At 37.5% G+C, this 27,706-nt stretch overlaps 1 protein-coding gene across 4 annotated transcripts in view; it reads left to right on the top strand.

Moving 5' to 3' along the window:
• Positions 1-27,706, top strand: part of LOC131031999 (transcription factor IIIB 60 kDa subunit) — a 308,160-nt gene that overhangs the window by 4,200 nt on the left and 276,254 nt on the right. For all 4 annotated transcript variants that reach the window (XR_009103351.2, XM_057962881.2, XM_057962880.2 and 1 more), the window contains exon 2: positions 5,796-5,908. Coding sequence is in view for 3 of the 4 variants with exons in the window: in XM_057962881.2 (XP_057818864.1) it covers positions 5,844-5,908 (65 nt within the window). In the remaining variant the exon portion in view is untranslated. The remainder of the gene's footprint in view (positions 1-5,795; positions 5,909-27,706) is intronic.

Raw genomic sequence — 27,706 nt, 5'->3', positions numbered from 1 at the left:
CTGATTTTGATGTGCTGCAAGATCCGAGTCACATGCCTGGAAATCTCATTCCACCTTTTATATGCAGATGTAGGGTTGATTATACACAGAATTTGATTTGAAAATGCTTTTTAAAATCAGAATAATGATCTTCAAACTGAATTCGCTCTCCTTGTGTGTTTGATCAACGGGATGATCAAATCTGCTCTCCAAAATCACCAATATAGGTGAATTCGCCACTCTTATAAATCTGTTTTGATCAATGTAATGATCAAAGCTGCTATCAAAATTGCTGACTGTGGATAAATTTGCCTTCAAAATGGAATCTGAATGATGATTTTCAAATTGATGTCTCCTTCCTTATCACAATCGCTGTTGTAAAGATAGTTTGCCTTTCTTGATGCTATTTGGAGATGATACAAATCAGGAAATTCGCCTTAAGTAGTTTGCTGATCTCCTCAATTTTCAGAGCAGATTGTTGTATTCGCCTTGAATGATGCCTTTGAAATGAACTTGAAAGTCCTCTTATACGGGTGTTGGGTTTTAGGGATGTGTCTCCTCATTCAAATCTCTTAGGCTGACTTTGCATTTTGTTCACACTTTTGATCTTTCAATTTTACAACCTTGTTAGCATTGCATCATTTACTAGTGGCAGCATTTTTAGTGACCTTTGCAAGCTAAGGTGAAGTTGGCAATTTCGAAGACCTTTGCACATTGCACCTTGGGCGGAAATTTCAGGGAGCATTGCAACTTAGGTTGATGGCGGCATTTGGAGAAAGCATTGCAACTTCTCCCCTTGGGCGGAAATTCAAGGTGCCTTTGCAACTCTTCATCATTGGAGGCCTCTCAAGATACCATTGCAAGCTAACATCTTGGTGGAAATTGGGGACACCATTGCAATTTGCTATCAAATGGGCCTTTGAGAGAACTTTTGCATGATTTGTTTCAAGGTGGCAATTGATGGTACCTTGGCATATTTGCTAGAGGGCAGTTTTTTGAAGGAAGCTTTGCCTCTTAACATCAAGTCGCAAATTTAGGAGACCTTTGCCACTATTTCTCAAGGTGGAAATTTGAGAGATCATTGCCATCATAGCATCATGGCGGAAATTTAGGAGACCTTTGCCACTCAAGCATCATGGCGGAATTTTGGATGACCTTTGCCACTCAAGCATCATGGTGGAATTTTGGATGACCTTTGCCACTCAAGCACCAAGTTGGAATTTTGAGGTGGCATTGCCAGTTGAGATCAAGGCAAAATGTTTGATGACTTTTGCAATTAGACCTTGGATCGGCTATAACACTTACCTTTGCAACATTTGATGAAGGCAGCATTTTAGGGGGCCATTGCACTTAATTGACCAAGGTGGCTTTTCAAGACCCCATTGCACCTTTGCAAGTCAGCACTTGATCAACCATCTTAACTTAGCTTTGCAATTTACTTCTTTGGTCGACCAATTAGGTGACTTTTGCAATTGATTTGCATCCAAAGTTTCTATCATGATTTTGAGACTATGTTTGGCAAATTTTCAAATCTTGATTCAATATTTCATCCTTCGGCCATCCAAGGCTCCTTTGCACTAGGTCTTGATGCTTTAACACAATTGAGACAAATCTTCATTATAACCATAATTGACCTAGACTAGGCGACTCCAATGATCTTAATCCTTCTACATATCTCCTAATTCATGAATTTCATCTTCAGCTACTAAGATTGACAATACTCTTCATTTAGAGTCTAATCCTAGGGATGCTAGCCATTTGAAGCTTTAGAGGGCAAAGGTAGTGTTGCACCTCATTTCATCCTAAAGAGAGACTTGATTGTGCCCTGAGCAACTACATGCGAGAGGCTAATAGCAAAGACACAACAACAACCAAAGGCTAAGCTAAGACAACTAATATAGAAAGGCGAAAAGGTGGGGGTCCCTATTTGCAATGGGGCGATGTGTGAATATGTCACAACACGTCCCAATCATCATCAAAATACATAGGCGTGTGTTGCAAAATTCAATATGGTATTACAGCCTTGAAACTTCAACATGGTATCAAAGCTTTGAAACTTTAACATGGTATCAAAGCTTTGAAACTTTTGAAACTTCAACACGGTTTACTGGCATATTGCCAATATACAAAATTTACAATTCAAATTTGCAAAATGTAAATGGGATGCATACTGTCCTTAGGCTATTTTCTTTGTCTTCCTTGTTCCTTGTTGGCTCCTCCTGGTGGTCTCCTTTGTCGAATTTCAGCCTTTTTCTTGGCTGTGCTTGCCTGATTTCTCCACTGCATTTTGTTCTTTCTCCCACTCCATCAGGTACTCCTTCACATAGCTCCTTCCTAGTTGCGCTTCTGCTTGTCTCTCTTCTTTGTCACAATTTACACTCCATAGCAAGAAGGGGCACAAAGGAATGTATTCTGCCACATGCAACCAATCTCCACGCCATGTCTTGAAACCCTACCTAGGAATGGAGATGGGAATGAATGCCTCCAGAGCGTTGCACCATTCTCCTTTCATTGCCAACTTAATTATCCAACGCTTATCCTTCTTCCCACCAAGCTCCAAACACCATGCTAGAAACATAGAGGTGATGTCCACATTAGTCTTGATTTGCATTCTGCAGCCATGTTCTCCTCTCCCATCAGCATTTTGATAATTTGGAAGAACATTGGATCATTGATTTTAAAAATGTTCTTCAAGCAATCGTTTGTGATTCTTCCTAGAAATGTGAGTTGCAGTTTCTTTGTTCTCAATGTAAAATTGGTCTCCATTTCCGCTTTGCAACACCCAAACAACCACTGCCTATTTTCAAATGAAATAACAACTTCTTTTCAACAACACCACCTCCATAAAACCTCTCTCACACGCTTCGGCGACTTTGGAAATCTCAATGCATTCAATATCTTTCATTTACTCTTGTCCCTCGGCTTCAATCCATACCCACTCCTCTATATACAACTCTAGGTAATCTTCCTATATGATAACATCATTACTTGAATTTAATGTAATTGCCCATTTCGACAAGGTGTCCACCACCTTGTTTCCCTCTAATCGAGTATGTGTAATTTTGAAATCAGAAAATGTATTTAATTTTGTTCTTATAAGTTTGATATATTTATTAATCTTCCAATCATGTGCTTCGCCTTTTATGAGTGCACTTACAATTATCTGAGATTCCCGTTCCATTTGAAACTTTAGAGTCTTTAATTTACTTGCCAGATTTATGGCAAATAAGGCTGCCATGGTCTCTGCTACTTTATTTGTCCCATTTGCCAACTTTTGAGCTTCAATTGCCAAAATGGTCCCCATCCAATCCCTAGCAACACATCCCGCTCCTGATGGTCCAGGGTTTCCTTTGGAAGCCCTATCAAAATATGTTTTTGTCCATCATTCTTCTGGTTTAATCCAGGCCACTTCTTCTGCCTTAAGCAAACATGAACTTTTTGGAGTTATTCTTATGTTTAATATGAAAACTCGCTTTATTCTTTCCTTAACTTTCTTAGGAAAATACAAACTAGCTAGTTTTCCTCTGTTTTTATGATGTATGCAGTGGAATTAAATTCAGTTGTTCTATTTAATTCTGCACATAACTTTTTCTTTTTCTGCATTCCGGAGCAGCCGTGATGGTCCTTTGATTTTACACCTTAGGTTTCTCGGCCTTTTTTCTTTTTCTTTTTGGTTTTCTATCTATATTTTTCTGTTAAAATACCGAAAACCCAAAAACCCCCATCATGGGAGGAAGCTGCATCTCTCAAACATAGGAAAATCACGTCATGTGGTGATTTCTCCTGCTGTTGCAAGTTCATGTTGCTGCCCATTGGGTGACTGTGATGTCACCTTTTAGTTGACATCAGATATTTAATGGGATTAGCCTATTACTGACCCTCGTAGGCTAATAAGATTGAATAGAGGGTGCTTTGAGGGATGCAGCTTCTCCAGTGGTCAGAGTTTTGTAGGTTTGGCTTTCATTCGCCTTCATTTGGACTCCGTATGCATTACTTACTATTTATAGCAAGTCAAAGATGTTAGAGATGGAGCCCTGCTATTTTTAGTAAAGGGGTATGGTCGTATGCAACTTCATCATGTCAGCTTCCAGTTTAGACGATGTTCAAAAAGGATGAGTAATAATGGAGATATTAATGTTTATTTAGTTTAAATAAACATTAATGGTTCTGAGCTTATATTATTAAGTTATAATATAAACTTTATATTATAACTTAATTGAGGGTCGAGGTAGAATAAGTTGGGGCCATTGGAATTAATTAATTAGACTCTCAAATCAAGATAGTTATTAAATGATAAAGTGCATCTAATTTTATTATCATTTAATATCATTTAATGAGCAAAGGAGAAATAGAACTTGTGAGGGAAATATATATATTGTCTTGAAGAACTCGAACCTCATTGAGAATTATGCATTTTTGATACTTGAAGAATTTTGGAGAGGAAGAAGCCAAGGGTTTCAAATTTCCAGGCCATTGGAGAATGTGATACTCTTCAATGTTGCAGCTGCTGTGAAGTGGTGAAATATCCACTGAATTGTGGCATTCGGGAGAGCTTCATCCAGGAGTTCTATTTGTGCTTAAAGTTGGATAATTTTATCAAGAGTTTGAAGGGGTTTAAAGATTGATCAATTAGAGACTTGTGGCTTCTACTTGGCAGCCATTAAAGAGCAGATTGCAGGCTTTTATTAGCTGCTACAGTGCCCATGAATAGTGACAGTACAGTACCCGTGAATAGTAAATTGCTACAGTACTAATGCATTTTAGAAGAGTTAATCTACAGAAATTCAAAGGGGTTTGAAGAGCGATTTTCAGATTGTTGGAGGCTACATTTATTGCTGTTAGTACCACTCATTGGCACGTGGGAATTACATGTATGTATGACAAGTGTGTGTGTTAATGACAATCTGCTGTAAGTGTATTTTGGTTTCTTAGAATGCATGCCAAATGTTTGTAGAAATGTCTAGCAGCTGTAGATGCATATTTCATATGATTTCAGTCACACATTGTCATTGAAAGGTTAGTGGTAGGTGTTACATTGCATTCTCATTTAGTTTCAGACTTTGATATATGACCTTTTGAGTTCAATGAATGCATATTATCATCTCATAAATCAGAATATCAAAAAGAAACCACAATCAGCAAATACAAAAGTTTCATGACAAGTGTTTGACAATATTCCTTGAGCATTTAAATAAAAAATTTTCAATCAGATTTAGCAAGGGATATTACAGTGACTCAAGGAAATAATCACATTGGCTAATTCATTTGCTAATAATGTCAGAAAGGGTTTTTATAACTGTTTGTAGATGTTTGTTCATGCATTTGTCTATTCACCATTGTTTAAAAGATTCAACAATGTACCAAAGGCCACAAAAACACAACAAAAGCAGAAATATCAGAAGTCCTAAATCACTGTATCAGTCCTAAATAATGTGTTGAAGTTTGATAAATATTTGCAGCTATCACCAAAAATATATAAACGTGCATTGTAGTAGTTCTAGGGAAGAAGGGTTTGTGTTGACTATTGCATACTTTCCAATGATGTCTATTTGAGGCTTGAGTCATGGCCATTGAGTACTCCATTTGCAACATAGTGTTGTTATGAACATGTGCATCATTTCCTTTTAATTTTTTAATCATGAGCATGTTTTAATTTCTTCATACATAGCATGGCAGATATATTTCCTAAAAAATTCTCATTTATGTGATTCAGTCTACATTGATGCTGCAGAATGATAGCTCAGATTCTGTTTTCAAGCTCTCACCTTTACCTATATAGCCATATGTTTATATAAGCCAATGATATTTTTTCACAGGTATTAAATTAAGAGGGGTCCTTCAAAATTTTTGGTCCCCTCAACACAATGGTTTGGTGCACTCATTGTGGAAAGGACCAGCCCACTGAGCGTGATGATATTAATGGATTCATGTAAGGGATTTTTTTCTTTTGTTGTTTGATTTCCATGTTTTCTATTATATTTTTTGTCTTGGGAAAGCAGCTATGTAATTTATATAGAGTTTATGTATCTTTCATTGTGGCATAAATAAATGTTTTGCCTTTATTTCTGGCATATAAGGTGGAAACTATAATTCTTGTTATCTTTTTTTTTTTAATTGCAAAATTGAGGGTTTATTGGGGGAGAGGGGTTCTATGGGGGTCCCATGAACTAAATATATACAAAAGGGCAGGTGACAGATCTTTCACATGCCATTTCCATTTTTCAGAATACAAGATGAACTTATCTTTTGATGTGTAAGTATGGATATGACTTACGTAGACTAATAGAAATTCTTAGAATCCTTAGATTCTACAAAAACTATAACTGAACATTTCTCGCTTAGAGAGAAAAGCTGTCAAATGGTTAACACACCCAATATGAAGAGTTTTAGACTGATAAGAACTAAAACTGTGAAGACTCATGACCCAGAAAAGAAGACATGGTCCTATTTACATTTGCAAAATATCAGCAAGGTGAAAATTGAGAACATTTGATGTCTATGATTGGTTCAGGAAGGAAGGACTTCCAGGTGTTGCGGAAGGTTATTGGTTTTGTCATTGAGGAAGATGAAATTTCACAGCAAACTGCATTTTCTTGTGCTTTTGAGTAGGGATGAGCAACCCTGAATGAGAAGTAGAAGTTTTTCAATTTTTGCCACTTCTAGCGATCCATTTCGGTGGAGCCCTGTAGACCTTGAAGGTAGTTACATAAACCTTTGGCTTAATTCCTCGGCACAGTCTGCTGCTCATATGATTCATGTTTCTCCTTGTGAAGAACAGTAGAATTTTCCACTATGTCAGCTTCAGGGTGGTCAGAATTTGGCTGTTCATGAGGCTTCTCTTCAGAATCCATGCCTTTGTTAACCCACTCCAAGGGTTTAATCTACTTAGTAGCAAAGACCTACTTCAAAACCATAATATAAATTGCCTTGCATTTAACCAAATATGCCGATTTAAACTTGAAATTCTCATCTATCATTGGTTTTATGCATTTTAGACCAGTGTTAGCTAATCCATCTGTACCTAACACAATTTTACCATTTATTGGTTTTTCCATCACAAATTTGAATGCTTTGCATACCCTTCTGTCAAATATAACTAGTTCATATGAGGCATCATGGAAATCCTTCTTCTCCAGCATTTTGACAAGGTGGAGAGTGAGTTTCATTAGCAATGAAATCTGCAGCTTAATTTGCCTCCCTAAAAACGTGTTTGAAGCCAACACTCTAAAAAGATTCAGCGAGATTACTAGATTCTCTTGAAATATGCGTTTCCAGCTTGGTATGTTACCTCTAATTGATGCATTGATGATTATAAGGAAGTTACTTAACTTCTAAAGCATTGATTATATATCTTTCTTTTTGTCTGAACTTAGCTAGGTTGTCTTATTCAAGGAAAGAAACTCACTTTGAAATGATAACTTTATCACGTCTTATTTAAGGGAGTAATTTCTCCTGAAATATTCTTTGATTTGATTCAACCTAAGTTACCAGTTTTGACTCAGATCTTGGTTTGGGTTCACAAATTTGATTACACACACACACACACACACATATATATCCTTGAAGCATCTATATTTAAATAGTAATGAAAAACATTAGTTTAATAAATAAATAAATCCTTATCATCAATTTACTAATATTTGTAGAAAATAAAGTAATAAACTCTTAACAATTTATTAACAAAGCTCTTTATCTTTATGGGATAACAACATTGCCTTTCACTAATAAGGATCCAATGATCAAGTTTACATTTTTAATAATAGATATAGAAAGTGAGTTTTTTTATTTGAAATTGCATTGTGCCCTAGCCTAAAATCTTTCTTGTACTTGAGCTTTGCTAGGTTATATTGTATAACAGTTTTAATGATTGTCATATAATTATAAATTTAGTGATAGTCATAGAGACAACAATATTACCCCGTTGATAAGTTAAAATTTATTTTAAGTTTTAAATGAAAAGTGTCTCCCTAAAATTACAGCCTCTCCTGCTTCATGTCTACTACCTTGACACTTTTTGCAGCTACAGATATATATCCATCCCTCTCCCCATAGATTTTCCATTATCACGTGTGGGATCTTTGAGTTTCTCCAAAATGATTTTTCTTGAGTTTATTTAGGGAAAAAATTGGTGTTGATGTATATATTTGTGGGAGTCCCCTTGGGAGACCGAGTCTGCCAAATATGCAATTGACCTTCGGCCTTGCATATTTTTATATTGCCGATAAATACCTAAAATATGCGATCCCTTGATTACGTGCAAATAATATAATAAATATGTTTATTAAGGGGGCCGACTTTTGGGAAAGCCTGCCACCCTTAATGAAAGGACACATTGCTTTGAATGGAGTTAATCCAAGAGAGCCGACTCTTCATGGAGAGTCACCTTGCATGGGTATAAAGGAAGATAGATTGACTCCTCCTTGGGCATCAAATTATTCTTACATACAACAGATCGAAGAATACTTGCTCCAGCGATTTGCATATCAACCTTCAGCAGATCGAATAAACATATATCAACAGTTCGTATTCATCTACAACAGATTGAGAATTTATCAAGGAAGATGGAGTTCATTGCAGATCATACATCCTATATAGTAGATCGGATTTTTCTCTATAGCAAACTATTGTCATACATATATAGCTTCAAGTGTGAAGCAAATTCCTTGTAAAATCTCTTGACATAACTGAGATAATAAAGACATATTTCATTGCTGGGTTTTTCACCTTCAAGAGGAAGGTTTTCCCAGGATAAATTCTGTGCATTTGTGTTTGATTTAGTGTCTACCTAATCTGATCATTAAAATTTAACATGGTATCAGAGCCACGGTGAAAGAAGATCGTGATCAGATTCTCTACAACTTCTAAGGATTCTCTCCTCTCTCTCCGTTGAGCAATATCTCTAAGTCTCGAAAAGGGTGAACGGTGTTAAAGTCGAAGATAGGCTTGAAGGCGCATCTAACTTCACCTCATGGAAGTTTAGAGTGCTCATTGCACTTGAAGAAAATGATCTTCAATTCGTGGAGGAAAAGGATTTATCCGAACTTTAAAATCATGAGGAGAAGCTTCAATTCAAGAAAAATGCCATCAAAGCAAAGAAGATATTAATAGACTCCGTGAGGGATCACTTGGTGCCTCTCATCTCCAAGATGACAACTGCGAGAGATATGTTCAAAACCTTGGAAGATTTATATGAGATTAAAAACGTAAGTAGGGCTATTGCCTTGAGGCAGCAACTCCACCAAGTGAAGATGGTAAAAGGAGATTCAGTCATCACCTACTTCATGAAAATTTCAGAATTGAGAGATCAACTAAGTGCAATTGGGGATCAAGTGATTGATAAAGACCTTGTCATACTAGCCTTGAATGGTCTGCCTCATTCATGGGAGCCATTTATCCAAAGCATAAGTGGAAGATCCAAATTACCTAAGTTTGATCGACTCCATGCAAATTGTATAGAAGAATCAAGATTGTTCGCTAGAGGAACTATCAAGAGTTCTCAAAATGAAGATTCACATGTTCGTGCCACTCAATCTACCAAGAAACGTAAGTATTGGAAGAAGGGCAACTTCAAAAGGAATAGAGATTTCAAATCAGATTCTGCACCTGATTCTAAGAGGAAGAAAGATCTCTCTCGCATCCAGTGTTTTAGGTGTGACAAGTTTGGTCACTTTGCAAAGGATTGTTTGACAAGACCTAATCATCAAGGAGCAAACATCAATGAAGTCTCATCTCAAAAGGAGGTTGAAGATAACTCCAATGGTTTTCTTTTCATATCAACATTATCAAGCAATGTTCCTACGGACAGTGATACCTGGTTAATTGATAGTGGAGCCTCTCGACATATCAATGGTTATCGGGAGCACCTTTTTGATCTAGTGGAGAAAGAATCACATCTCCAAGTTATTATTGGGGATGATGCATGCTATTCTGTGAGAGGATTTGGTGCCACATCTCTAAACCTTGAATCTGGAGTTTCTCTACACCTAAGTGATGTGTTGTTCGTGCTAGGGATCAAGAGAAACCTTGTGTCTATTTCAGTCTTGGAGGATAAGGGCTATCAAATTGCATTTTTTGAAGGAAGAGTTCTTGCTTGGCCTATGAACTCCAGCATCAAGACTGCTTGTGTGATTGGAAATTGACATGAGAGTTTATACAAACTCTCCACTCTCCCTGTTCAAGCTTTTATTCATGGTTCTTCTAGTTCCAGCGAACTCTGGCACAAAATACTTGGACATCTTCACTTCAGGGCTCTTCCATCATTGGAGAAGATGGTAAAGGTATTCCTAAACTTATTCATGTAAATGATGGTACTTGTAAAGGTTGTGCTATGGGCAAAAATCTTAAAAGTCCTTTTCATAGCAGTGAAAGTAGGTCTAAAGAAATACTAGATCTTGTACATTCATATTTATGTGGTCCAATGTCAATTCCATCCCTAAGTGGATGTTTGTATTATGTAACTTTGATAGATGATTACTCTAGGAAGACTTGGATTTATTTCTTAAGGTCTAAAGAGTCCGATGAAGTCCTAGGTAGGTTTAAAGAGTTTAAAGCTCTTGTAGAAAATTTATCTGGAAAGAAAATTAAAATTTTAAGGCTTGATAATGGAGGTAAGTACACCTTGGGTAGCTTTCATGATTTCTGTATTGAGGCAGGGATCAAGAGGGAGTTCTGTGTTCCTTACAACCCTCAACAAAATGGGGTCGCTGAAAGGAAGAACAAATCTATTGTTGAAGCTGCAAAAGCTATGATTCATGATCAAGACCTTCAGATTTTTCTATGGGCAGAAGCCTCTAGAACAACACTGTATGTTCAGAATAGATGTCATCGGATATTACAAAATATGACTTCCGAAGAAGCCTTTTCAGGTATCAAGCCTGATATCAGCCACCTGAGAATATTTGGTTGTCCAGTGTATGTTCATATTCCCAAGGACAAGAGAACCAAGTTGGAACCTTCTGGCAAGAGAGGAATATTTGTGGGTTACAGTGAAACCTCCAAAGCCTATCGTATTTACATTCCTGGTTAGAAGCAAATAGAAGTTAGCAAGGATGTCACATTTGAGGAAGATGTTGCATTCAGGAAATCAAAGGGCTCATGCATGGAGATAGATGATGAGACTCCTCAAGACATGGATGTTGATCATGTTCCTGAGATTCAGAGGGAGACTACAGAACCTGATATGAGTAATGATCCAATTGAACCTTTGGATCCCACTGATGGGCCTAGAGATATTGTTGTGTCTCGAAAGAGACCTCTTTCGGCGAGAAACACTATGCAGGAAGCAGAACAGTTTGCCGCTCCTAGAGGCACATTCAGAGAAAGCAAAAGACCACAAAGATTTTCTAGTTATGTTGCATTAATGTGTAATCTTATTGAGTCTGAACCTTCTAGTGTAGAGGAAGCCTCAAAACAAGAAGGTTGGAAAGATGCAATGGATGAGGAGTATCAATCCATTCTCAAGAATAATGTGTGGGATATTGTGCCCAGACCGAAAGGGAAGTCTGCTGTATCTTCCAAGTGGTTGTACAAGATAAAGCATGCAACTGATGGTAGCATTGAAAAGTACAAGGCTAGATTTGTGGCTTGTGGCTTCTCTCAACAAGAGGGAATAGATTACGAAGAAACATTTGCTCCTGTTGCTCGCTATACTTCCATTAGAACCATCATTGCCATAGCAGCAACTAAGGGATGGAAGTTGCATCAGATGGATGTGAAGACTGCTTTTCTAAATGGTGTGATTGAAGAAGAGGTCTACATCGAGCAACTTGAGGGGTTCGTGCTTCATGGGAAAGAGTCGTATGTGTGTAGATTGAAGAAAGCCCTATATGGTCTTAAACAGGCTCCTTAGGCTTGGTATGAAAGAATTGACAGATACTTAGTAGGTTTGGGTTTCTGCAAGAATGATGCTGATTCAAACCTTTACTTCAATGTATTCAATGGTGATATGTTGATCTTGGTACGATATGTTGATGACCTATTTGTTACCGGAGAAGATCATCTCGTTGATAGATGTAAGAAGGAGTTGACTTCCGAATTCGAGATGGACTTAGGACTCATGCACTTCTTTCTAGGGTTGGAAGTTTGGCAGACGTCCAATGAGATTATCCTAAGTCAAGGAAAATACACCATCGATATCTTGAAGAGATTTGGAATGACAAATTGTAAATCTATGTCCACACCAATGGAAACTAACTTGAAGAAATTGAGGGAAGCTGCAGCTAGTTCAGATCTTGTGGACCCTACTATGTTCAGGCTGTTGATTGGGTCCTTGATGTATCTAGTTAACACTAGACCAGATATTTGCTATGCAGTGAGTGCACTTAGCCAGTTCATGAGTGAACCTAGATAGATACATCTAGTTGTAGCCAAGCATATCTTGAGATATTTGCATGGCACAGTTGGATATGGTTTGAAATACTCTTCCAGTGTGGACCTGATTTTTGAAGGATATTCTGATTCTGATTGGGCAGGGAGTCTTACTGATTGGAAGAGCACCTCTGGTTGTTGTTTTAGCTTGGGATCTGCTATGATTTCCTATTGTAGCAGGAAGCAGTCTTCAATAGCTCTGAGCACTGCAGAGGAAGAATACATTGCAGCATGTGTGGCAATTCACAAAGTAGTCTGGCTTCGTAAGCTCCTTGCAGGATTGTTTGGACAATCATTGGAGCCTACTACCATTCATTGTGATAACCAAAGCTGTGTGAAGCTTTCAATCAATCCAATATTCCATGATAGAACAAAGCATGTTGAGATTTAGTACCACTATATTAGAGATATGGTACAGATGAATGCTATTCAGTTGAGATACATTTGTACTGAGGAACAGACAGTTGACATTTTCACCAAGCCTCTTGCAAAAGTGAAATTTGTGCATTTTCGAGACAAGCTTGGAATTGTGGAGAATGAACTGATGCTGAGAGGGAGTCTCAGCATCAGTGATTACTTGATATGTATTATAATGCATTCTTCTCTCCGAGAGAAGTTTGAGGTGCAAGCCCTTGTTATGCATTCTTCTCTGTGAGAGAAGTTTGAGATGCAAGCCCTTGTTATGAATTCTTCTCTGTGAGAGAAGTTTGAGGTATCGGCCCTTGTTGTGCATTCTTCTCTGTGAGAGAAGTTTGAGGTATCAACCCTTGTTAATGCATTCTTCTTTGTGAGAGAAGTTTGAGGTATAAGCCCTTGTTCCACCCTCTGTGAGTAGGTATGGTGGATGTCATGTGAGAGACTCCATGACTTGGCACTTGTGCTTATTCACCCTCTGGGAGTAGCCATGGTGAGTGTTAGTTCATATATGCAAGGAGTCCTCCCTAGCTAAGAGGGAGTGTTGATGTATATATCTACGGGAGTCTCCTTGGGAGACCGATTTTGCCAAATATGCAATTGACCTTTGGCCTTGCATATTTTTATATTGTCGATAAATACCTAAAATATGCAATCCCTTGATAATGTGCAAATAATATAATAAATATGTTTATTAAGGGGGCCGACTTTTGGGAAAGCCTGCCACCCTTAATGAAAGGACACATTGCTTTGAATGGAGTTAATCCAAGAGAGTCGACTCTTCATGGAGAGTCACCTTGCACGGGTATAAAGGAAGATAGATTCACTCCTCCTTGGGCATCAAATTATTCTTACATACAGTAGATCAAAGAATACTTGCTCCAGCGATCTGCATATCAACCTTCAGCAGATCAAATAAACATATATCAGCAGTTCGTATTCATTACAACAGATTGAGAATTTATCAAGGAAGATCGAGTTCATTGCAGATCATACATCCTATATAGTAGATCGGATTTTTCTCTATAGCAAACTATTGTCATACATATATAGCTTCAAGTGTGAAGCGAATTCCTTGTAAAATCTCTTGACATAACTGAGATAATAAAGACATATTTCATTGCTGGGTTTTTCACCTTCAAGAGGAAGGTTTTCCCAGGGTAAATTCTGTGCATTTGTGTTTGATTTACTGTCTACCTAATCTGATCATTAAAATTTAACAATTGGAATGTTTCTTCTAATCTCAATAGCAGTCTTGAAGGTAGCCTCCTTGCTAGATCTAGGGTTTCGTTGCAAGGCAAACATGGGTCTCCTACATGCGATAGCTCAAATAGAACTTCTTTTGCAAATATCACAGGTAATGCTTTGATGATTCCTTCTCCCAATGAGTCTACACTGCATTGGCTGTAGGGTTTTAATTTTTTTGCATGATGATTAACTTGACTGATATGTTTCTTGGGTGGCATTAAACTAGTCTCTTGTAGACGTAAGTGAGAAAAAGACTAGATTTTCCCCAAGTAAATACAAAACATTTTTTTATTAATTGTCAAAATTCAACCAATTTGTTTTGTATTTTCCTAACATTTCAAAATTAGTTTGAGTTCACTTGGATTGGTCTAGGATGAACTCACAATGTTTTTCCCACCTCTGAAACAATTCCACAGTCCGCTTAACTTCGATCATGAACTGGGCCATGATTTGGATGCATATCCCACAGATTTGGCAACATAGATTCTAACTATTGATAGTATCATTGTGTAATGTCACCACTTTCCTAGACGATCACTTAGAAGATGAGATTTGCCTATCATCCATCTCCGTAGGCGTATACAGTGCATAGGAGATGTTATTCTTGGAATGGGAGGATTTATACGCTAGAGATTGTCAGTTGGTCTTTATTTATGAGCAAATAATGATATTTTATGACTGAGCAAATAATGATATTTTATGACTAAGTCACCTTTTTCTAAAAATAGAAAATACCCATGGCTAAAATGGGTAATTTTTCATTAAGGTGGCTATTTATAGCAATTATGAAATCATAAAGTAACTTTATAATTTTAAGTTATAAAGTTGGGAATCCAATATTAAAATCAAATTATAAAGTAACTTTATAATGTTAAATTTTAAAATTAATAAAGTTACTTTATGGCTCCTAACTTGGGCGTTCTCTTCTTGGATGCCACTTATGGATTTCAAATCAAAATTAAACATTGCAAAAGGTGGCGTTGGAATCCAAAGGTGTTAGGGTTAATTTAAAAGGCTTCTATTGATTCTATTTGCTCATTATGTTGATTTTGAAAATTATTTTCTAGAGAGATCTCTCTTGCAGCTGTTGCCAGGAATTCTTTTGAGGACGAAAACCCTTGGAGAATTGTGAATTGTACGGAAACCCAATTCATTGTTGAGGGAAATCCATACAGGGTTTCCTTTTGTGCTTCATTGGATGATTTACAGACAATTATTACAGGTTAATTTCCAGCAAATAAGCATGAAGGGTTTGATGCAATCAGATCAGCAAAATTTAAATAAAAGCAATTGTTGCCAGGAGAATAATTTTACCAGAAATCTGTGAAATTGCTTGAAGGAAATGTTTGCAGCAGAAATAAGGAGGAAACTTGGCAGATTTGGAGGAATTTGTGGCTCCTTAGGCCAGCTGTACATTCTTCTAAGCTGGCCGTACCATTCAACAGGCACCAGGTTGCAAGTATTGGCCGTACCAGCTTAGATAAGGGTTGAAACTTGTATGATCTTCATTGTTGGTATCTTCTTACAGAGAATTGATGATTTCAGCAGGCTTCAGGGCTTGATTTTAGTTCAGAATGTTGTTTTTGTTAGTAAATTGAGTAATCTTGCCTGGGAGCTAGGCATGGGACTCAGTAGATTTCCAGTATTTGTTTTTGGTATTTATGGTAGGAGCAAATAAAACTAATTGGAGCCACATTCAGTAGTTGGGAGCTCTTAGATTGTATTCTGTTTCAATTCTTCAACTCATTCCAAGCTAGGCATGGTACTCTTGGTATGCAATTCTGTTGTCTTGGTGAATTTCTTGAATCTGAAAATTATTCACTGCTGTTCCTAAATCAGAATTCCGGAATTAATTATTAGTCACTTTATTTCTGCATTTTGAATTCTTAAATTGTGGTTCGTTGGCACTATTAATGATTAAACCCTATACAAACCATTGGCATCAAAATCCCAAGCACAAAACTCAGAAAACAACATCAAAACCTTCAATTCAGTAGCATACAATTCAGAAATTGTTTTAGTACAAACCAGCTGGAGATCTTTCATACTGGAGGTAAGACAATCCAAAGTGCCTCAATGTGTGTTTTCTTATCTAGTTCTTGCCAATAAATTTAGTAGCCTGATAGAGAGGGGGGCATTCTCCAATAAAATTCCAATTTCTATTAATTTAGTACCACATTTTAGTTAAGTAAGAATCAGAAGAAAAATGATCTACAATTGTCTCTTGATTTTGCATGGAACAAAACTGCTAGTACCAAGAAACCCCTATTTATGAAGTTTATCCTGGGTTAACATCGTATTCTTTTTCAGTAAACTCACAAAGGAAGAAATTTGGGTTTGTAGAGGTTTAACTAGAACTTCAAACCAATTCCAATTCTAGGAGGCCTAACTGAATGGTTAATTGATTATAACCCAGCTTGATTGAAAATTTACCGTTCACTGTTGCATCCATTGTAGACGATCTTGATTTTGATTCACCATTAAGAATATCTTGCTTAGAATTTCTGATAGTTTACTCTTCTGGACTTTTGGTAGTTCAATAAGATCAAAGTGCTTCCAAAAGATGGATTTCTCCTGTCTGCGTTGAAGAAGTCACTACTTTATCTCCTCAACTCCGTAGTGGTTAGGCAAATTTCAACAAGGTCCAGGTTCTGTAAAATTGGTGGAAGTCCCATCCATGATTCGTCCTAGAGTAGACTGTTAGAGTTATGTCCAATGCCCCAAGGGAGTTTCTTAGAGGTAGTTATTCTGCATTCTTTTATAAAATTCAAATACTTAAGCCCTTTGGTAGGAATGTGAAGAAAAGCTCTTGGGATATCCTTTAATTTTTTTCTTGAAGATATGACTTCATAGACTAGGTGCTTCCTCAAAGATCCTCCAAGTTAATCTTGCTCCAATAGCCGTATTATATTTTTAGAGACCTTTTAAGCCAATATTGTTGTTAACTTGAGGTTGATAGACCAAATCCCATTTTACTAGTGGGAACTTCCATTCAGCAAGACTTTGCCATAAAAAAGTTCCAAATTTCTTAAATAGGGATTTAGTAAAACTTGCAAGAGCTTTCATAGCCAAGAAGTAGATAGGCATAGACTAGAAAATTGCTTTGATTGAGATTTGTCTGCTAGCAAGACTAAGTCCTTTTGAGATTTGTCTGCTAGCAAGACTAAGTCCTTTGCCTCTGCAAGGAGAAATCCAAAATTTGATTATTTTCAGGATGATTCCAATGATTTTTTTTGCAAGTACCCACAATATTGGAATGCCCATATATTTGAATTGAAGGCTTTTATTTCAAAGCCTAGATTAAAGGTTAGAAGTTCTTGGCACGATCTAGTGTTGAAAAAAAACTTCCGATTTCTGTCAATTGATAAGTTGCCTCAAAGCTTTGGAGTAGGTGGTTAAAGCTCTTTTAATAGTTGCTGCTTCTTTCTTAGTTGCTTTACCAAATAAAATCATGCCATCTACAAAATGTAAATGATTTAAGGGAGGACAGTTGGGGGCCAAGGAGAAACTTTTTCAAGTGACCTTCAACTCTAGCAGTTACACTGTTTCTTCTTAATGTATTCACTAGAATAATAAAAAAGTGAGGCAAGACTGGATCCCCTTGGTGTATTCCTCTTAAGTGAAAGAAGAAATCAATTGGCCTTACATTGATTGGGATCGAGTTGGTGGAAGTTGAGATGAAGCTCCAAGTGATATTAGTTCAATCAGATTAGAAACTAAAATTTTCTAGAACATTGATTAGAAACGATCAAATCAACCCTGTGATACTCTTTGTTGAAATGCAGTTTGTCCATCATCCAATCAGATTTGTTTGGTGCAGATATTACGAAAGTAATATGGTAAAAAATGATTGTTGTATTTACGAATGATCATGAAGATCATTATAAAGAATTACAAAGAATACAAAATAGAAAGTTTCTAATAAGAAACTAAAATTACAATATATTACATTATCGAGCATTAATAACTTAGGAAACTATAATATTAATACCCTCCCTTAATGCTCAATCTATCAACTACACCAATAGACCCCTTGAATTTTACAAACTTATCTGTACTGAGGGGCTGGGTGAGACTATCGGCTTGCTGCTCCGCTGTAGGAACATACAGCAATTGAATCGATCCGTCTTCAACCAATTGTCAAATGTAATGACAATGAAGCTCTACATGTTTGGTTCTTTCATGGAAGACTGGATTCTTGGCAAGTTTGAGAACTCCCTGATTGTCAGAGAACAAGGGAGTCGGACTTGCTTGAGATATTTGCATATCCGCAAGCATCCGACGAAGCCAAACTGCCTCACAAGATGCCTTAACTGCTCCCCAATATTTTGCTTCTGTCGAGGAGAGAGCCACTGCCTGCTGCTTCTTACTAGTCCAAGTGACTGCACCGGATCCCAAATTGAACACATATCTAGAGGTTGATTTCTTGTCATCAACCGAGCCTGCCCAATCTGAATCTGTGAACCCACTGAGTCTAGGATCATGACTCCTAGTGTAAAGAAGTCCATAATCAAAGGTGCCTTTCACATAACGCAACACACGCTTTACTGCTACCCAATGATCAGCCTTGGGGGCTATCATGAAGCGTGAAATGTAGCTCACTGCAAAACTGAGATCAGGTCTAGTTGCAGTAAGATAGATGAGACTGCCCACTAGTTGCCTGAATTGTGTTTCATCTACAGGAGGAGAATCAGATTTCGCTGACAACTTCAAGCTAGTCTCCATAGGTGTGGAAGCAGGTTTGCAATACTGCATTCAAAACCTATCAAGCAAGTTCCTGGCATACTTAGACTGAGAAATAAAAATGCTACCATCAGTCTTCCAAACCTCAACACCTAAACAATAATGGAGAAGCCCCAAATCTGTCATATCAAAATCCTTGCACAGATCCTGTTTGATTCCTGCAATCAAATGTGCTGAACTGCTAGTAATGATCAAGTCATCCACATAGACAACAAGAAAGAGAATATCATCACCAAAGTGTTTGATATACAAATTACTGTTTGAACGGCAACACTGAAAACCATGAGCAACCAAGTACTGATCAATCTTAATGTACCACGCTCGAGGTGCTTGTTTAAGTCCATAGAGTGCTATAACGAGTCTACATACTTGATGTTCTTCGTCAGCAACCTTGAAACTAGGAGGCTGCGTCATGTAGACTTCTTCCTGCAATTCACTGTTGAGGAAGGCACTCTTAACATCCATCTGATAGACTTTCCATCGAAACTGAGTTGCAATAGTGAGAAGAAGACGAATGGTACTCATCTTGGCAGTAGGAGCAAATGTCTCCTCATAATCAATGCCCTCCCGCTGTGTGAATCCTTGAGCAACTAATCTGGCCTTGTATTTATCTAAGGTACCATCTGCATGACACTTGACCTTATAGACCCATTTGCAGCTAATGGGTTTCTTCCCCGGAGGAAGATCAGAGAGAACCCATGTGTTGTTCTTCAGAAGGCTTTGGTATTCTGCATCCATTTCCTGTTCGCACTCTGGAATCCCTTTTGCTTCAGTATAAGTTTGAGGCTCATAAATGCTATGAATGTTGGCCATGAGAGCAAAGTTAATTGTATTTTGCTGCTTGCCCTTATTTTTGGAAGATCTACCCTCAATAAGCTCATCAGGACGAAGATCACTGATGGTCTTAGCCCACCACTTAGGCCGGAGAGTAGATGTGCCAACATAAGATGGAGGAGGAATAACTGGAACTGGAGGTGGAAGAGGATCTGAAACAGGTGGAAGATTAGCATCATTTGGAACAAATTTAGGTAGTGCATCATCAAATACAAAATCTGCATCATCCCTCCCATCAGGTGAACCAAATGGAAGACGAACACCTAAATCAGAAGCCTTTAAAGGCTAATCCTCAAAATTTTGCTCAGACGAGGAAAGCTGAAATGGTCCTTGATCTTCATCAAAGACAACATCGTGATTGAAGATGAGACGATCAGTGTCTACATCAATTAGCCGGTAGGCCTTATGGTTGTCACTGTATCCTGTAAACATGAGCTTCTGACTCTTGGAATCCAACTTAGAGTGCTTGGCATCTTGAATCCTAACATATGCAAGAGAGCCAAAAACTTTCAAATGGCTGATCCTGGGTTTGCGACCAGTCCAGGCTTCCTCAGGGGTCTTCCCTTTAACAACATGAGTGGGAGATCTATTAAGGAGATAGACTGCAGTAAACATTGCTTTTGCCCAATACTTCTTAGGAACATTTTTGTGTTCCAACAGAGACCTAGCCATTTCTGTAACGGTGCGATTACGACGTTCTACAACACCGTTCTGCTGAGGAGTGTATGGTGTGGTTAACTGACGTTTTATGCCATGTGTATCATAGAAAGTGGAGAAAGCAGTAGAACAAAACTCCCCCCCATTATCAAACCTCGGAGTAATAATAGAACAACCAGACTCTTTTTCTACCAAGGCTTAAATTTCTGAAATATAGGAAACACATCTGATTTCTGTCTAAGAAAGTACATCCACATCTTACGACTGTAATCATAAACAAAAAGTAAGAAATATCTGCACCCAGTAACAAAAGTAGTATTCATTGGACCACATACATCAGCGTGGACCAACTGCAGTACCTTAGATGCTTGCCATGAGTCACCATTCTGAGTTTGAATTTCAGGTAGGCCTGTACTAAATCTTCCCGAACAAGCTCAGCAAGATAATGAATGTTCAGGTGACCATATCGCCGATGCCATAGACGGGAGATAGAGGAGGATTTTGCTGCAAAGGCATGCTCAAGAGAATCATCTATATCCACAAGTCTATAAAGACCATGATCCTCAATACCAACAACAACTGTAGTGCGTGTCGCACGATCAACAATAGAACACTTATGTGCACTGAAGATGACATCAAGTTGAGGAGAATGCCACATAATCTCTCTCACAGAGCGAAGGTTCAGTTCCATGCCAGGAACGTAGTACACATTGAGGAAATATGAGATTCCTCCCACCAGACTGTATCTGAACGTTGCCCTTGCCGACAACGGTGTACTCACCTCCTCCAAAAATAACTGAATCAGTATAGGGAGAATTCTGTAAACCAATCACGCCTGTGAGTGAAATGCCGAGAAGCACCAGAATCAATGTACTAAGCAGAAGATTTCACATGGTCTGTAGGTCTTTTAGCCACGAAGGCATAAAAGGCAGACTCTTTCTGCTCTGTGTGCTCAACGACATTGGCTTTAGGCTGAGACCCTCCTTGCTTCCGCTGTTCGAAAGCTATCCGAGTGCGACAATCCTTAATCAGATGGCCATATTTGTGACAATAATTACATTGAACCTTTTTCTTTTTCGAGCCTTCCTGTGACTGACTAAAGCCCTTCTACTGAGAGGACTGAGATGATTGAGATTTGCCTTTATCCTTGTGAAAGGATTTGTCTGCAAAGCCTTGGTCCGAGGAGGATGAAGTGGCACTGCTACCAAACTGTTGTTTCCAACAATCTTGCTGCAGAAGTTTGGTGCATAACTCTGGAAATTTTAGATCAACATTCATAGACGTAATGTTGAGAGTCTCTATGAAATGCTCATAGGATTTTGGTAGGCTTTTTAGGGTTATGACTACCATATCCTCTTCCTCCATTTTTCGACCAATAGCTTTAAGCTGATCTCAAATGTCCTTTATCTTTGTGAGATGCTCCTGTAAGGACATGCGTTCAGCCATCATGATGGAGAACAACTGGTTCTTTAGAAAGAATGCTCGACTTTTGTCGGATGTCTCATACAACTCCTTCAGATGCTTCCAAATTTCTGAGGCTGATTGACCAGAAGGAATCTGAGGTAGTTATCTGTGACAGAGAGCCTGAGAAGCATGACAACTTCCCTATTGCGGTCATCAAATTTGTCTTGATCGACTCCGGTTGCAGAAGGATGAGATTCTTTTCGCAAGACAAGATCATCTAGGCGGCGATATTTGAATATTGTTAGCATGCGTTGCTTCCAGGTGTTATAATTTTTGCCGTTGAATTGCTGACTGCCTTCCAACATCAAGTTGGTCAATGACGCCATCTTGCACGTTTCCCAATGCACGAAAAACAAAAATCAAAGAAGAGGCGATAGAACAGAATACAAAGCACAAATCCCAATGCAAAAAACAAAGGCAGATACAGGAACAAACTTCAAAATATAGATGAAGTACGACTGACACAAATTTCGAGAAAATTTTCCAGTTGACCCAAAAAAATGCAAAAACCCAAAAATCCTTGCAAAAAACCCCCAAAAAATCTGAAATCAGAATTGAAATCCGCTGGCATGAAATTTAAGGCACGTAAAACGATGCACCCAAAAAATTATGATGACGACCCAATTGAGCTCTCGAAAAACTCGGAAACAATCTACAATCAGATTTTTTTTTTGACTTGTTCGGAAGGATGAAAAACCTTAGCCGAAAAAAGCAGAAACCCTAGGTCACTGAAAATCGCAGATTTTGAAGGTTGCAAAAAAAAAAAACAAATAAGCTTGGCTGCCATGGAGATCTAAAAACCTGTTGCGCGTGAAAAAAGGACAAAATCCGCAGTCAAAACACGAAATCGCGTCGTGGATTTGTCCTAAAAGTCAGAAAACCACGTCGCGATTTTTTTTGTTTTTTGTTACAGAGAAAAATCACAAAATAGAGAATCGCGAAAAAGAAACGTCGCGAGTGCTGCAGAAGAAAGCTTCATCGGGCAGAAAAGTCGCACAAAAAACAGAGAAATGTTGCACAAAATATAGAGAAAAAATGTCGCCCGAAACTTGGAAAATCTCCGTTTTAAACTGCAGAAAAAAATTGTGATTTAAATCGCGTGAACAAAAAAAGAAGAGCCAAATCGAGGGTTGAGGGCTCCAGTCTGTAGAAAACGAAGCCACACAGGGAATGGCGTTGCGACTAGGAGGAAAAAAATCACACGCCCAAAAAATTTCCAATTTTTCAATAACTAAAACTTCAACATGAAATCTTTTGAAAAATTTAAGTTTCCCGCTTTGATACCATATTACGAAAGTAATTTGGTAAAAAATGATTGTTGTATTTACGAATGATCATAAAGATCATTATAAAGAATTACAAAGAAATACAAAATAGAAAGTTTCTAATAAGAAACTAAAATTACAATATATTACATTATTGAGCATTAATAACTTAGGAAACTATAATATTAATAAGAGTGCACTGCCTTATGGGTTGTTAGCATTTTAGTTTGCACCTTTTGGTGCAACACAAAATGGGACAACATGTAAGATATAACTTGTTAGAGTTTTAATTCAATGGAAGACACAACAAAACATTGTGTAAGGTAAAACCTTTCTTTGAATTGTGAGTGGAAGGTCCTTTTTGAGAAGATTAAAGGAATGGATATGTTTCCTTACATCGAAACATATAAAAACCTAGAACTCTTAAATGCAATCCTCGTCTCTTCATTCTTAGGCTAGGGCACAAGGCATTTCAGTTTTGCACTAAACAAGAGGATTTAATTTTTATATGTAATGCAGAAAAGGCTTATAACAGCTAGTAAACGGTCACACTATTCAACTAACCACAGATTGAAAATTATGAGTGTAACTTGGTTGGATTGAATTATACATATACACAAATTACTATGAATTAAATATCAAGAGTTGGATTCAAAGTTACAAACTTTGTTTAATAAAGACTGCAATACCATGCTTGCAAGAATTACTAAATTATATTTAACTTAGAGGACAACTGAGTGTGAATTCTTTGAACAACAATTTCTCCAACAAGTGATGTTCAGTGTTTCTATGAAATACTCATATGACTGTGGTAAGCTTTTTAATGTTATGACGACCATATCTTCGTCCATCTTGCGACCAATGGCCTCCAATTGATCGCATATGTCTTTGATTTTTATCAAATGATCCTACAAAGATATTTTCTCATCCATCATTATTGAAGACTAACATATTTTTAAGAAAGAAGGCTGTGCCTTTATTTGAAGTCTCGTGCAAAGATTTCAGATGAGTCCAAATTTTTGCAGAGGTCTTGTTAGATGACACTTCTGGAAGCATCTCATCAGTGACTATTAACTTGAGTAGCATTATGCTCATCAAGCTTGTCTTTGTCATTACTTGCAATTGTGGGACAAGTGTACATACCAAGGACAATATGGTTAAGGCACCAATACTCAAAAATGGTGAGCTTCCACTGTGTCCAGGTATTATAATTCTTGCTGTTAAACCTTTGGCTGCCTTTCAATATGATGTTGGGTAATGAAGCCATCCCTCCTAATATCCAAAGACATGAAAAACGAGATAAAACTCAGCTTTGCAAATACCTTCGATTTTTATTGATAAATCGGCAAAGATAAATACACAGGTTAAAACCCACGATTTTATTGAAAAATTGAAAAAATTTCTGCAAACCCTAGTTTGGGATATACAGAAGATTGAGAAGCTCACTTCTTTGCGAAGATTCAAAGATTTGTGCTTGTGACCAAACTCTTGCCAGTAGGACAAAAACCCCAATGGATGAAAACCCTTTGTCTTTACCGGAGCGGTTCCACTCAGGGATTGACAAGGTGCTGAAGGTTTGAGTGGGGATGAAAAACCTCATTCATGTTATAGATCAAAGGCGAATCTAGACAGGGTTTGCATTTGTGCATAAAAGAGATTTACAGAATTTTGCAGATTGGAAGTTTATTTATTTCACAGGGTTGCCAAATTTTCTGGCACAAGATTGTTTGATTTGTAGACAAATATTATTTTTTGTGCCGTGTTTGCAAATGATTTTGGCAGTGGTTATCGTGTGGTGTGTTGGGAAAGAAAGAACAAAAATTAATTAAAAATGGATGAATAAATATTTTTATCAGCTGGTTTACCCATCCATACACTCCCAATCTGTGTAATGTCCCCACACTTTGTACCATGGCAACCTAGCACCGCAATTTTGTGAAGTCCCTAAAGAGACAAAATTGCAATAATCATTAAGTGATCAATGGTTGAACAACAATTCTATATTGGACAGATATTAAGCAATTACATACAAGGAGGTGTTGACTAATTAAGAGAAATTGAATTGGGGCAGATTTGCGAACAGATGTGGAAAGAACATTACACTCGGCTACATTAGAGTTGACAAGAAAAAGAGGAATGTAAGCATTGTGAAGGCTATCGTATCTAAGGATGCTGTAACATATACAAGCTACAGTTAGTGACTTCCATAATATCAATTGGAGAAGAGCGATTATGTCGAAGATGAATGGAGACCTCTTACTAAAGGATTGGCTATGACATTTAAAACAACCACTAAGAAATTATGATATTGATATGTTTTACCATTACAAATCGATAAACAAGTAATAGCAATAATATATTGGTTATGTTCAAAGTCGTGGGTCATGGAGAGGTGACGACAATCGTCTATAATATGACCAGTGGAGTATTTAGACGGCAGCGAATTATATTAGCCAGCGAATTATATTAGCCATCATACAAATCGTATCAAAAATCGATTAATGTTATTAGTTACAATGTGTCCAGTACAAGTCAGCGACTCTGATTAGGCAGCGATGATATAGGAGAGATGTAGGGAAGCAGTGGCCATGATCATGATCGATTCGACCAAGTCAGCAATCACAATAGCAATAACATATGGTAGGCAGTAATAACGAAGGACAAACATTCTGATCAATAAGCTATAAGGTGATTATCATCGCGTATCGTGATAACCAAGCTACTAGAGATTGCTGCCGATAGAAATAAAACGTTCACATCAATCCATTACAAGGAATGAAAGCTAAGTAAAGATTTCCAATTATTAAGAGGTGTGTAACATTAGTATAATGAAGTAATGCGATATCATTAATTATTAATACAACTTCTTACGTTAACAAACATTGATCATTTAACGACAAGACATGACTCTTCAAGGAATGGCTATTCCAAAAGACATGAGCTTTAGGAAGATAATGGTATAAAAGAAGTTTCAAACATCAATTCAGGACATCCATCAATTAGATCAGATCAGAACTGTTCTTAAGTTCCAAGCAGTAACATCCTTGTTCTTGGTGATACAATGGGAAAGGGAGAGTATAGTTATATATATTGTATTTACCTAAATAAACGTAATCCACTATTGAACAGAAGAACTATTTCACATAAGTAATAAGTAACATATATGACACAACGATAATCTTTGCAATCTCTATTTAGTAGGTGTGACATTTGCTATGGCGTAAGGAGAATATTTATCAATCATAAAGCTAGTAGTTCCAAAAGTGTATTGACCAGCGATACATATCAGCAATAATGTCTTGGGAAATTCAATCTATCTTTTATTCCTTTTCCATTTTGGGATCGATCTTCTAAGAGTAGCTGCCTCTGGCATTTCGGTGGCATAAGGAACACAGTCATAATTCAGAGACTACACCATCTTAAGCTGCAAGCATATGAGTCTACATCAGGAGCAGCAACGTAGCACCATAGAGCGATACTAGAGTCTATAAATTGCATATTATTATCAGTGACCAGATATAGAAGCAAGGTCAAGGAGGATCATTGCAGAACCACGTAGACATATCAGAAAGAGCACATATAACTCTACCTCTTATCACAGATTGGAATTTCATCAGTTGGCATAGTTCACCAGATGATATCAAGCACAATACTATCTTGTCATTCAATCGACATCCCTTATCAATATAGGTGAAAGGGAAACTTATTAGATATATTGTTCACTCAGAAGATATTAATTGTATAAATCAGAGATAGCGAGAGGCATAATAGGTGTCATTTAAAATATACAAGTCTTTATATTATCAATTTTATAAGTTCAGAGAAAGATCAGATATTAAAATTCATATTAAGTATAAGGAATTCAAGTAATTGACCCGGAATACTAAGTTACCCAAGAAGGGGTCATTACAATCTGTCCAAGAGAGGTCAATTTAATTTTAAGAGGCTCCAAGAACCTTGTGAGTCCTTCCTAGGCTTTCCCTTGGATAGTTGCTGCAGCCAAAAGGACCTCTGTACCCTTTTGTTGGTGCCAAAATTGATGACATGGCTTTCATTTGGCAACCCCAAGCATGGACAAACTGCTGCAGCATATTAAAGAATGAAATCACAGCTTTCTAAGAAAGAGGAACGCATATCTAATCTGCCGTACCACTACATGAACTCATTTGGTGTGACATGGCATTTAAGAGGTTCTAAACGTGGGAAATGAATTTATGAGTCCCCAAGTCTTTCCAAACCTCCATTGTGGCCTTTGATAGACAATAAAAGCCAACACGACACTTCATGTAGGAGCTGGCATCCCTCTCATAGCTATTACACTATTTAGAAAGAGTCCTGCCTTCCAAGAAAAGTGCTGAACCACTCTAAGTGGAGATTTTTTGGCGTATATGGATGCTGTTTAGAGCATAAGGAGGTCAACAGTAGGCTTGCAAGTTGCTCAAGTAGGTCAAGCTGCTCAAGCACCTCAAGCTCGTGAAGTTGCTCAAGCTCCTCATTCACTTAGAGCTCCTCAAGCACATCAAGCACCTTAAACAGGTTAACCTTTTGGAATATAAAATGTTGATGATTTATTAAAGCTATTATTGTTGTGTTTGATTCCTTGAGCATATCAATTTGTATCAAATGAGCAGTTATGAACTGAAGGAATATTTACTACTATATCTGAAATATTATGGTGTCAAAATTATACTACATCCAAACTGTTTGTCAAAATGCCTGTTAGCTTACTGTGGGAA

The sequence above is a fragment of the Cryptomeria japonica genome, chromosome 4, assembly GCF_030272615.1.
Source record: "Cryptomeria japonica chromosome 4, Sugi_1.0, whole genome shotgun sequence".
In the NCBI taxonomy this organism is placed as follows: Eukaryota; Viridiplantae; Streptophyta; class Pinopsida; order Cupressales; family Cupressaceae; genus Cryptomeria; species Cryptomeria japonica.
Note: the sequence above shows the minus strand (reverse complement) of the source record. Positions and strands in the feature narration are given on the sequence as shown.